Source organism: Mirounga angustirostris, unplaced genomic scaffold (genome assembly GCF_029215605.1).
Source record: "Mirounga angustirostris isolate CCGP_5_RB_7025 unplaced genomic scaffold, mMirAng1.0.hap1 SCAF_3, whole genome shotgun sequence".
Lineage (NCBI taxonomy): Eukaryota > Metazoa > Chordata > Mammalia > Carnivora > Phocidae > Mirounga > Mirounga angustirostris.
In genome coordinates this window covers 194,253,536-194,266,394 of record NW_026991711.1, presented here as the reverse complement: position 1 = coordinate 194,266,394, position 12,859 = coordinate 194,253,536, and the positions used below count along the sequence as shown (strand labels likewise).

The 12,859-nt window shown below is 58.1% G+C and overlaps 1 protein-coding gene across 7 annotated transcripts in view; it reads left to right on the top strand.

Moving 5' to 3' along the window:
- KIF1A (kinesin family member 1A) overlaps positions 1–4,926 on the top strand; it is a 70,189-nt gene extending 65,263 nt beyond the window's left edge. For all 7 annotated transcript variants that reach the window (XM_045867300.3, XM_045867301.2, XM_045867289.2 and 4 more), the window contains 6 exons: positions 37–114; positions 905–1,029; positions 1,956–2,108; positions 2,676–2,868; positions 3,716–3,834; positions 4,163–4,926. In XM_045867300.3, the coding sequence (XP_045723256.1) occupies positions 37–114; positions 905–1,029; positions 1,956–2,108; positions 2,676–2,868; positions 3,716–3,834; positions 4,163–4,205 (711 nt within the window). In that variant the 3' untranslated portion in view covers positions 4,206–4,926. The remainder of the gene's footprint in view (positions 1–36; positions 115–904; positions 1,030–1,955; positions 2,109–2,675; positions 2,869–3,715; positions 3,835–4,162) is intronic.
- Positions 4,927–12,859: the final 7,933 nt, after the last annotated feature.

Below are 12,859 nucleotides of genomic sequence, written 5' to 3'. Positions count from 1 at the left end.
AGGCACTTCCTGACCGGATGTTTGCTCTCGTTGCAGTGCTTACGCCTCCTCACGCACACGTTCAACAGAGAGTACACCCACAATCACGTCTGCATCAGTGCCAGTGAGAGCAAGGTGGGCAGCGAGGGGCCCCTGCGGGGCTCTTGTCACCAAGAAAACTCTGCACCCCTATTCAGGGAAGGAAATCAGGGTTTTCTTAGAAACATACCGTCACAGCCTAAAGGAACACCGCATAGCCAAGGCCAGGAGCCGGGTCTGTGTGTGGGGTCCGTGGAGTGCTGGGGCCTTCGGGGCCAGTCGGGGCCAGTCGAGGCCAGGCCCACCCAGTCCCCTCCCTGCTCCCTCCACCTGGCCCTCACTCCGCTGCCTCTGTCCTGGGCTGCTCATGCTGCGTCCCCGGAGCTGTCCTTCCTCTACCGGGGGGCCGTTCCTGTGCCTCCCCCACCCACCCTGGCGCAGGGCTTGCCGTGCACAGCCTCCTTGCAGCCTCTGGCCCATCACCGGTCTTCATCTTTGTCCCACGGCCTGCCGCGTCCCGCCTTCCTCCTTTGCACTAGCCTCCCTCTCTGCCTGGAAGGGCCTCTCACCACAGCTCCCGGGCTGCCCAGGATATAGTCGGGGCTCAGAGCCTGCACCTTGGCAGAGCCTTCCTGACCCCACTGTGGTCCTTGCTCGCTCTTTGGAGCCTAGCGGTCACAAATCCCTCCTGAGGCAAGACAGCCCGCAGCGCAGGGAAGAGCAGGCCGGGGTGTGTGGGGCTGGGAGAGGTTCGGGGGAGGCTGGGAAGAGGGTCTGGCCTGCAGTTGGGATGGGGGGTGCCCTAATGGAGGTAAAATGTGAGCCGAGGTAGAGGAATTAGCCCCTGCTGGGGTATGACCTACAAAAGGCTCACTCTTCTTCACAGCTCTCTGAGATGTCTGTCACCCTGCTTCGGGACCCGTCCATGTCCCCTCTGGGGACGGCCACGCTCACCCCCTCCTCCACCTGCCCCTCTCTGGTCGAAGGGCGGTACGGAGCTGCTGAGCTGAGGTGAGCGAGCTCCAGGCCCCTGGAGAAGTTCCCAGTGCCAGGAACCGATGACTAATGGTGGCTGCAGCTCAAGTGCAGAGTGTGGGGGCAGGGCGGGCACAAGCGAGCAGGGACGGCCGCACACGTCTAGGGCAGGGCCAGGTGGAGGGGGTCTGCCCCGCACCCTGCCTTGGCTGGCATGGCCCCCATCCGGTCTCTAGTTGTCTTACTCTTCCAAGGACGTTTTCTGCTGAAACATTGATTCAAAGTGTTGTGGGGACTAAAGCCAGGAATGGGTCAAATGGCACAGAACAAAAAACCCTTTTCAGGGGGAAGTGCTCATACAATATTCAGTAGGATAAAAGGTGACAAAGCAGAGCCAGAGACCCATGGCCCACGGCCTTGACAGGACGGCCTGCCATCTGCCCAGTCCCCCAGCTTTACTAGCCCGCTGAGCCCTTACATTTTAAATCCCTCAAGGTGTCCACGTTTTGCTTGTAAAACAAGAAAGGCATCAAGCCCTCTGGGCCTCCCCAGAGACAGGCCTCACTGGCCATCGGTCAGGCCCTTTGGGCCCAGCAGGCCCCTGTGTGGATGGCCCCTGAGGACGTGGCAATAGACTCAGCTCCGCTGGGGATCTGGAGAGAGGGGCCACTTTCATGAGGGCGGGGAGCAGAAGGTCCCGCAGGAGAGGGGCCGTGGATCTCACGCAGCTGGCCCTGCCTCTGTCGGGGGACCCTCCCTGGCACCCTGGCGCAGCCCTGGAATCAGGTGGCCCAGACCCCCCAACTCCAGCTGTGGGTGCGGCTGGGTGGACCCTGAGAGGTGCTCGTGGCGGCCCCAAGGGGGTGATGCTGGTGGTGGGAGGAAGCCCCGGCCGGGATGGCGCCCCAGCCCAGCGAGGCGTCTCCTTGCAGGAATGCAAAGGCTCGACTTTGCTTTCCCAGGACCCCTCAGCCCTGCTCCCGGCCGGCCAGTCCAGAGCCCGAACCAGTGCCAGAGACAGATCCGAAGAAGCTTCCCTCCCCGGCTCGGGCAACGGAGGCGGACAAGGAGCCCCAGCGCCTGCTGGTTCCCGACATCCAGGAGATCCGGGTCAGGTGTGTGGGGGGCCCTGCCCCAAACAGGGGCGCTTCTAAAGCACCACCCAGCCTGCTCTGTCCCCACAGCTCCATACAAGGGAGACAGGCTGGCCACCCCCGACCGAGGGCAGGGGCAGAGAAAGAGCGGACGGCACAGGGAGGAGGGTGGGCCAGGGCCAGGCCTGGGGCGGGGGACCCAGCAGGCGCCTCTGCAGAGCCACGGTTTCCGTGCGTCTGCGCGTCACTAGTCTGCCCAGGCAGCCCTAAGAAGGCACCGTCTACGGGCTATGGTCACGTGACACAGAGGGCCAGCTCAGGGGCAGCTTCAGCTTTGTTTCAGTTTCTCCATCATACAGCTGGGGAAACTGAGGCCCAGAAGTGGCGGTTCTGGTGTCCGACCTCCTGGATTGGGGTTCCGCCAGGTGCCCCATAACACCTCGGCCCTGGCTGTTCCCCGGGGGCCCACTTTCTGACCTTCTCGGTGGCTGGTACTGCCAGGGTCCTGGTGGTGGGTGGGGGGCCCCGCGTGGAGACCCCCCCCGACTGCCAGGAGCACACGAGCCAGCGACTGTCCCTGCCCTGCAGCCCCATCGTCTCTAAGAAGGGGTACCTGCACTTCCTGGAGCCTCACACGGCGGGCTGGGCCAAGCGCTTTGTGGTGGTGCGGCGTCCCTATGCCTACATGTACAACAGTGACAAGGATGCCGTGGAGAGGTTTGTGCTCAACCTCTCCACCGCCCAGGTGGAGTACAGCGAGGACCAGCAGGCCATGCTCAAGGTGCGGCCTCGGAAACGGGATGGGGGGTCCCGGGCTGGCCGAGGCCTGCAAGCCACCAGCGGGCCTTGGGGAGGGGGAGCTGGGCCTAGTCCCCTGCGGGCCCTGTTTAGGCTCGCTGCCAGACCGAGGCCCTCGTGTTCTGTCTCGCGCAGCATCCCTTTGCCTCTCATGTCGGGGGTCCCTCTCTGCTCACCCGTGGGGCTCCTAGTCCTGGTGACAACCAGCCGTGATGGGCTGTGGTCCTGCGGGGGCCGGGGACAGGCGTTGACCCACTCCCATTCAGGAGAGGCCAATACCCAGTCCCCTTCTCCTGGGGCCAGCCAGCCCCACGGGGCTGGCCATGTGGGCCTGGGAGTCCCCAAGCTTTGCCCTGCTCCCCTCCAAGCCGCAGTGGCCCTGGACGTGTGTGCCAGGAGCCCTGACTCCTTCTGGAGTCGCAGTGCCCGCTAGCTGGTTCTGATGCCCTGTAGTAGGGGTTTGGGGGCACGAACTCAGCCTGCCACCCACACCTGCCCCACCGAGTGCTCGGACTTTAGCAGAAGAGGCCAGGCGCAGCTGCTGAGCCAGGGTCACGGGGAAGGAACCTCCACCCGTGGGGGGTAGACGCATCCTGGGGGCTGCAGAGCAGCGGCGAGGTAGCCCGGGGGTGTGAAAGAGTCAGGGTGTCCTGACTGCAGAGCCTTCTGCGAGTGGGCCATACCTGCCTGCATCAGAATGGGCCGTGCAGGCTGCAAAGAGTGGGGGCCTTCTTTCCCGCATCCTGCCTCCTGAGCGGTCCTAGCCGGGCCCCGGGGGGTGGCCGGGGGAAGCCTCGAGGCTTCTCACGGCCGCCCGCCTGCCCCCGCAGACGCCCAACACGTTTGCTGTGTGCACGGAGCACCGGGGCCTCCTGCTGCAGGCCGGCAGCGACAAGGACATGCACGACTGGCTGTACGCCTTCAACCCGCTCCTGGCCGGCACCATACGGTAAGGGCCGCCCGCCCCCCTGCTCCTTGGCCGGGGGCACGTTCTGAGGACATTAGTGTTCGTTGTGGTGTCGCTGCTGGTAAAGTGTATAAATCCCCGAGACGTCCAGTATGTACAGTGTGCCAGGGGCCGGCCTGACGTAGGTGGAAATGCGGCACGCAGTCAGGCCCCGGTGGGTGGGACACCTGGGACCCCTGGCTGGCGGGCGGGCTGCCCCCGTGAGCCACAGGGACGGGAGTCGCTCTCCAGGTGGTGAGGGAAGCAGAGGGGTGTCAGCTGCAGGGAGGCCGGCATCCCGACCGCAGCTTGTCTCCCGACCCTCCCGCAGGTCCAAGCTCTCCAGAAGGCGGTCTGCCCAGATGCGGGTGTGAGCCGGAGCCCTCCCGACAGCCAGCAGGCCGGCCCCACCCCCAGGCCTCATCACCACCCGTCATGTCACGCGCGCCCAGCCTGCCCCACCAGCCAGCCAGCAAGTCCCCTCTTGGGGACACCACCTCTGGCCCGGAGACCTGCGCCACACGACCTGTCCTGCTCCCAGCAGAGGCCGCGTTTGTTCTTTGTTCTTTCCGAGCGTGCCCTGGGTGGGAAGAGCTGGGAGGTGCTGGAGAGGCCAGAGGGCACAAGTCACAGGGGCATCACCGCCGTTCTGATATTTTTTTAAGCATAGACAGACTTATAATTAATATACATTAGTTAGTGACATTGAAACAGTCCACTCAGAAATTAACTATAAGACTGTGTTCTATTTATAAGTATTTATTTCTAATGCCTTCACATAGACCTGTAGGATTCCGATGGACCCTGTCCCCGCTTGCTCCCACTCACATCCCCCAAGGCTCGTAGGGAAGGCCGTGGTAAAGGGGTGTCTGCACAGGCCGGGCACCCCCTGTTGGCACCATGGGGGTACGCCAGGCCAGGCCCAAGCAGAGGCTTCTCCCCAGCCGCACACGGAGCAGGCCCTCATCCCGGGGCGTGTGTGTGTGAGTGTCAGGGGACCTGGTGCCTGGAGTCCGAGCCACGGAGGGTGGCGTGGTCTTCTAGCTGGAGGTGTCTCTCCCTGGGAGCATGGGGAGTGGGGGGAGACCAGGCAGACGGGCACCTGGGCTGTGGGGCTCTCCTGGCAGGGACTGCAGGTGGCATCGTGTGTCTAGGCCAGCAGGGTGCTGGTGGCTGGGGTTCAAGATGGTCCAGGCGGTGAGGGGTTTGGGGTGCAGCTTCTCCAGCTGCTGTGAGAAATGGGGTGAGCTCAAGGTCATTCCTGGGAAGAAAATGTGTGATGTCCCCCCTTTGCCCCAAGAGAAGAGTTTCTGAGAGTCCCGGGGTCAGGTGAGGGAGGCCAGCACGGGGGCCACTGTCAGCCCCCTGTCCTGCTCCCAAGGGGGCTGTCCTTGTGCTGTTCAGAGAGCTCTTGTTACGAGATTCACTTCATTCTCTCTGCAGACTCCATGCCCGAGGGCCAGCCCGGACAGGGCCAGGGTCTGCCCCAGGCATCACACCCAGGCCAGAAATGCATCAGAGACCACGGGGCCCAGGGGGTCTTCCGTGACCTGTTCCCACACCCAGAGGCACACATGACCTTCTTCCAGCTCTAGGAAAGAGAGCAACCAAACCACAAAACCCCGGTCCCCACCATGGCCCACTGAGAGCAGGTTTCATTCAGAGTCGGCGGGGAGGGTTCCAGGCCCAAGTTCGAGGCCAGCCGGTCCACACTGTTCCCTGCTGCCTTTGCCGGGCCCTGCGGGGCGCCACTCACGGACCCCTCACCTTTCCACTCAGTTTGGATTACCTTGTCGCACCCCAGTCAGCGGTTCCAAACCCCCCCTTCGGCCAGGGCCATCCCCACGTGACATGTGGACCCTGTCCCCATTCTGTGCACGGAGGTCGGAAGTGTGTGCAGCCGCGTTCCTCCAGGGATGCGTGGGCTCGGCTCCCACGCCAGGTGAGAAGTTTGAGGCTCTCCTTGGAGAAGTTATTCAGGCCCCTTCAGCGCCGCCGCGGACGTGGGGCTAGGTGGTGGGCCCCCAGCCTGAGCGGCCTCTGGCAGCGGTGTCTGGCCCGCCAGCCGCCCCAGCCGCCCCAGCCTGGCTGGCAGCAGAGACTGAGCGTGCCTGTTCCACACCCCATCTCAGGCAGCGTGTCAGTGGCCCCTTTCACTCGCTACTACCCTCACCCCCCAGTGCTTGGAAGGCACCACGGGTGGAGAAGCTCCATCACTAAGACACGGCCCGGGAAACCACATCTGTGAGGCGCAGGGCTCAGTAGCCTTCCCTGGAGGCCCCCAGACGAGGGCTCACACCCCAGGCTGAAATCAAACGTCATCCAGGAACCAGACGTTCCTAGGCCTGGACGAAGAGAACTGGGCTGCAGCACGGTCCAGAGCAAGCACTTATTCTGGCTTTTACAATGGCCTGGAGGGCAGGGAGGAGGACCAGGAAGGGAGGGAGCTGTGCCAGGATGAGTCGGGTCCCAGGAGCCCCGCCTCCCCGCAGGGAGCCCGGAGGTGCAGGGCCCCGGCCACAGCCCGCTCAGGTCAGCCAGCCTGCAGCCGTGGCCTCGGAGGGTCGGAGGCCCTCGCACCCGGGACGCAGGTATCTGAGGCCAGCCAACCTACAGAGCACCTGCCTCGTGGGGTGGGCTGAAGGAAGCGGGCCCATGCAAGGGTTTCTGGGAGTCACCCTAAATTCGGGAGCCTCCACGGCCATGGAGGTGCTCGAAGGACTGTTTAATTCTGGCCTGGTGGCACTTGGCAGTTGCCTGGGAACCCCAGCCCCGTTGTCACAGCCAGACCCTCAGAGTTGCTGGGGAGGGAAATCTGAGTCGGAAAAGCTGGTCTCCTCATGTCTGCCCTTGCCAGAAGCTACCCACATGTCACTTTAGGGGGGACAAGCATTTAAAAAACTGGGCCGTGCCCTTCACATCTGTGACCCGGGAGGCTGATCTGGGGGCCCCTGAGGGTCTGCCCATTGTGGGGTGCAGAGGGGAAGTCAGACCTGACTGTTTCCCACCAAGTGGGGAAGGAAGAAAGATCCAAGAAAGCCATCTCTCTGGGAGGTTTTTGTTTTAACGCTCGAGGCCACTCATTTTGGTTTGAGGGACAGCCATCCGCACCCAGAGAAGCTCTCTGTCTCCTCCAGGGTAGGGTGAGCTCCTTCGGCCATGGTCCCAGGAAGGGCGGGGGACCACTAGGCTCCAGTGCATCCAGGCTAGTCCCCAGGGCTGAGGGTTCCGAGGCCGCCTCGTTCTGAGTCGTCACTCCTACGGTGCCAGCGTCCCATTCACCATCACATGCTCACGCCCCCACGCCCCCGGTGGCTGCAGCGAGCTGCCCTCCGTCAGTCCTGGTCCCTCCTCCGCACCTGTGGGGCAGGCGTGGCAAAGCACTCGGGGAGAGTTCCCGAATGCTGCTGGTCCAGGGGCGAGCAGGGTTGCCGTGCTGGCCCTGTCAGCTCCCTCCCGCGCGGGGCCCCAGAAGGCGCCCTCCTTTTACCCCTGGGATCAGCAGAGGTGTGGCTTCCTGAGGGCCTGAGCCTCCTGCCTCCAGCCGTCCCCCGAGCTCCCCTGTAGCTTGTACATATGTGATTGTGCGGCACACCCTGGCCCCGCGCTGCAACCACCATCCTGACGTAACGACTCTAGCTCCCTGACGTCCTGAACCCGAGTGTTAGGCTCTAGGTTCCTGTACTGTGTGTGTGCACTTAAAATTCTGTCCAGTTAAGAAATAAATGTGGTTCCTTATGCAACACCAGACCTGCGGGCCTCCACTGTGGCTTTATTTGTGTGTGAAGTCTGTTGGATGCAGCCAAAAACGGCCACTGGGGCCAGTTGTCCAGCACTGTCCAGAGGCAGTATGCACTCCCCACGGCGGAGAGCTGGTGGGGGCGGAGAGCCCAAGGGGTGTGAGGGACAAGATGGTGTTTATCACGGGAGCACCACCTGCTCCCCTCGGCACCTGGATTGTACCCGTGCGTGTCGCTCGTGCGCCCTTACAGCTTTTCTGTATGGTCAGCGTTACCCCATACCAAAACCAGACAAAGGTATTACAAGAAAATAAACTACAGACCAGTATCCTGCATCCACATAGAAAAATACTTTCAAAAACTTTTTACCAAATGGAATCCAATGACACGTAAAAAAGATAATACTGTCATCACCAAGTGGAGTTTATCCTGGGAATGCAAGGTTGGTTCAAAAACTAATCCGTGTGATTCATCATATTAAACTAACAGAAGAAAAATCGCCATCTCTGTAGACACAGGAGAAGCATTTGACAAAATGTAATATCCACTGCTAACTAAGCCTTCAGACAATGAGGTCATAAAAAAGACCAATAGGGCAATAAAAACACAGCCGATCAATCAAAAGAAGAAAAGTAAGGGCACAAAGAGCAATTGGACAGAAAGAAAGCAAATAATAAGATACTCGACTTCCGTGCAGATTGGCCCTTAACGACATCACCTGGAAATGGACCAAACGTCTTGCTTCAGTCAGGAGAGACAACAGTGGTATTTAGATAGAAAAATTCTATATGAAGAACGGCTAACTGGAAATCTAAGGTATCTGGACAACATCCGCCTCATTGTGGAACCACACCTTACAGGGTGGCTGAAAGAAAACTGGAGCTGAAATTGATCCCATTGCTGGAGAAGCAGAGAGGGACACCAGGGGGCTGCAGGCGTCAAGCTCCCGTGCGTGTGTTGGTTTGTGACTTAGGCGAGTTGTTTTGATCTCGGGGTGAATGTGTTGACGCCGAGGGAGCTGTGCCAAGATGCAGTTTTCCACATCCGTGGTCCATAAACCGTCGCAGCTGTGGATGGGCACACAGGGAAGAGGGGCCGCGACGAGTGGGCATTTAAGTTTCAAACATCGAGAGCTTGCGAGGACATCCCTAGAACGTCTGGTCTGGGCGAGGCCATCCTTTGCTGATCTACAGCGCTCCCCCAAGACCTGGGGCATCGGCTCCTGCGCGGCAAGGTGCCTGGCGGCCGTGGTGAGAACGCCCAAGAGGGAACCTCTTCCAGCCAGCACAGCACCTCCATTCCCCTACAGTGTGCTCTGCAGCGGGGGACCTGGGCTTCGTGCCTGCAGCTGGACGTCCGCTCTCACTGGCTAAGCTGCCTCTTCTGAGGACCCACTTGCAGGAAGGTACCCCTCAACTCAGTAGGACTTCCGTTCTGTCCTCTCCCCTTTGCCTGGAACAATCGTGCGTCAATCGACTGTTGTCTGGAGAATGTTACTTATTGGCTTATTAAGAGACATCATCCTGTGTGCTCCTGGCTTGGCAACTATTACTACTATAAATTATAATTCCCACGTGGACCTGTGCTAAATAAACTATTAGCAAAGACAAGGATCAGTCTCTGAGCACAGTTGGCCTCAAAGAAACATCCAGAACATGGGAAAATTCATGTGAAAGTGACCTCAGTTCTTCAACAAATAAACTGTAAGATGAGAGAAGGAAGGAGATCCAATGAAGAGACAATCAAGAGGCCCCTTAATGGATTCTGATTCTCCTAAATGTCGAAAACATTAGGTCATCAACTCAGATTGTAAAGATCTTAGCAGCCACGATGCCTCATCCTAACAAGAAAAAAGCTGAATAAAACCAGAAGCAGTGAGGTCATATGATACATGAACCCTGGTGATGGGTGTTAAAGAGGGCACGTTCTGCAAAGAGCACTGGGTGTTATGCACAAACAATGAATCATGGAACACTACATCAAAAACTAATGATGTAATGTATGGTGATTAACATAACAATAGAAATTTTTAAAAAACAGAAACGAGTTTTCTCACATCTGTCAGAGAACTGAGGTCAAAGGGCAAATTGTCCCCCAGAATCCGGAGCAAGGAGCGCGGACGGTCCCAGCTGAGATCCGCTAGTGGGTGCAGAAGCTGTTGGGGCCAGAGCTGCGTAGGAACACTGGGGGACGGCAGTTTTGACTCTGCATTGCTGGATGCCCAGTGTGGACTAGCTGGAGGTGCGGAACTCCTCAGGCTTAGAGGGACCTGTGGCTTTTACCAGAAGGAGCCCACCAAGTTCTCACCGTGAAGAGTGGAGAAAAATCCCCTCACGTCTTTATCAGGAGGAACTGAAGAGTAGTCATTTTAGAATGTGTCCAGAGCTTTCTCCATAACAAGGTCGTGGGGACAGGAGGCAAACTAGGAATAGAGGGGAGCTTCCTCAACTCGATAAAGAACATCTGCAAAAATCGTACGGCCGACGTCATACTTACTGGTGACAAACTGGAGGTTTTACCCCTTTGACTTAGCAGGGTGAGGAGGTCCTTTCACCAATCCTATTCGACACTGTCCTAGAAATTCTAGGTGCAGTAAGACAAGAAAGGGCATACAGATTGGGAAGGAAGAGATAAAACTGTCTTTGTTTGCAGATGACAAGATCGTCTGAAGAAAATCCCAAAGAATTGACCAAAAAACTCCTGGAACTAACCAGAGATTATAGCAAGGTCACAGGACTCAGAGATAATACACAAAAGTCAATCGCTTTCCTATAAACCAGCAATGAACAACTAGAATTTGAAATCAAAACAAAACAGCATTTACGGTAGTACCGACAGAGAGAGAGCGTGTGCATGAGCGCGTAGGCGGTAAAGCTCAAACAGAATGCGCAGGATCTGTATGTAGGAAACTACGAAATTCTGACACAAGGAATCAAAGAAGACCTAAATAAATGGAGAGCGTTCTGTGTTCCTGGACTGGAAGTCTCAGGATAGCTAAGATGTGGATTTTTCCCAGCTGGATCCATAGATTCAATGTGTTCCCAGCAAACTACGCAGATATTGACAAACTGATTCTAACATTTATAGGAAAAGGCAAAAGACCCAGAAAAGCCTGCCCTGTACCGAAGAAGAACAACGTTGCAGGACTCCCGTTACCCAACTTCAAGGCTTGCTGTAAGCTCTCAAAAATCAAGACAGCATGGTATTGTCGAAAGAATAGACAGATCAATAGAACCGAATAGATCCATGCAAATAGTCAACCGATGTTAACAAAGGAGCAACGGCAACTCAATGGGGAGAGGACAGTCTTTTCTTTTCTTTTTTTTTTTTTTTTAAAGATTTTATTTATTTATTTGACAGAGAGAGAGCACAAGTAGGGGGAGTGGGAGAGGGAGAAGCAGACTTCCTGCTGAGCAGGGAGCCCGATGTGGGGCTCGATCCCAGGACCCTGGGATCATGACCTGAGCCGAAGGCAGATGCTTACCGACTGAGCCACCCAGGCGCCCCGGACAGTCTTTTCAACAATGGGGCCAGAGCCACGGGACGCCTGAGTGCAAAAAACAAACAAAACCATCTTACGCTTTCACAAAAGTTAAGAAGTTAAGTCAGAATGGACTTTAGCCCTAAATGTGAAACACAAGGCTGTAAAACTTCTAGAAGTATTTATCAAAAGACATCATTAAGAAAATGGAATTGGGGGGCGCCTGGTGCCTCAGTCGGTGAAGCGTCTGCCTTCGGCTCAGGTCATGATCCCAGGGTCCTGGGATCGAGCCCCACGTCGGGCTCCCTGCTCGGCGGGGAGTCTGCTTCTCCCTCTGCCCCTCTCCCCCTCCCCCCACCTCCCACTCTTGCTCTCTCTCTCAAATAAATAAATAAAATCTTTTAAAAAAAAGAAAATGGAATTGGACGAAAATATGTGTGAAACAATTATAAGACAAGGGACTTTATCCAGAGTACATATGGAATACATGAAGAATCATTAGCACTCAATCAGAAAAAGATATACAGCCCAATAAAATATTGAGGAGCGGTAGGTGAGCATGCATTGAGCTCGTGACCGTGTGCAGTTGTCGTCGGGGAAATGCAGCCGGCCACCACAAGGACAGATGAGCACTCAGCGGAAGAGGAAATGCGCTTTGGCCTTCAGGGCACCGACTGTTGGAGACACCGCTTGTCCCCCCCCCCCGCCCGCCCCCCCCCCGCCGCTCCTGGCCACGCCCACCTTGGGGAGCCCTGTGACCTGTGCCGCCACCTCCTAAAGCTAAGCAATCCCCTGCCCCAGGGTCCCGAGCACTCCGGGCGTTTGTCTGTGGAGACTCGTGGGTGAGTGCTCGCGACAGCTTTCTTTGTGTTAGTCAAAAACTGAGAAAAAAAAAAAAACTGAGAAAACCTGAAGTTCATGGATCCGTCCACCAAACGGAACTCCAGTCGGCAGTTGAAAGGAAGGCACGCCGCCCCCACCGCCCCGCGAGGCCGGCAGACTCAGCAGCGTGACCGTGGCGCGGTGACAACAGGCATCCGAGGAGCGGCGGGGTCAGCGGGAGGCTGGGTGCGGAAAGTCTCTCTCGGCAGTGGCGCCCTGCCCTGGCCTTGTCCGGGTGGCACGGCGTGGACGTGCGCTCCTGAGGCCGGTGTGCTTCGCTTTATTTGAGTTTTAGCTAAAAGTTACAAAGTATGTGAAAATACAAAATCAGCTCCCCTTGATCATTCAGCGGGAGGAACCACCAAGCCCTAGCCAGGAGGCTCCGTGGTCGCGGAGGTGTGGTCGTCGGGTCTGAAACCGCGCTCTGCGTGCTCTCCCTGGGCCGGGCCCCGCCTGTTGGAGGGTGGAAGGGGGTGTCTGTGTGATCCCCGAGGGAGCCCCGGTTCTCCGCTCCCAGACTCCAGGTCTCTAGAGCTTGCCCGTGACTCTGAGATGGCCGGGGCCGAAGAGGAGGACGGGACAGATCCCTGCCCCCTCACCCCACCCCCATCCCCCCTCCCTGGAACTGGAGTCTGGACGGTTGTCGGTGCTCCAGGGGGAGCAGCAGGGGGATTTCCTGTTGGGGTTAACCTCACCCCTGCCCCCCGGGGCCCAGACACCTTCCCCCACTCTGGGAAATTTCTGGGCCTCAAAATCATCTACTGCAACAACCAGAAAGCAGCCGCTGTGCTGCATGCTTCGGACCCCCCTCCTGGACCTCAGTCTCCCCAGCTGCGCAAAGCGGGGCTGTCGGGGAGAGCCTTTGGGCTGGAACAGTACAAACAAAGGGACCATCAGGGAGGCAGAGGCACGCCAGAGATGAAAG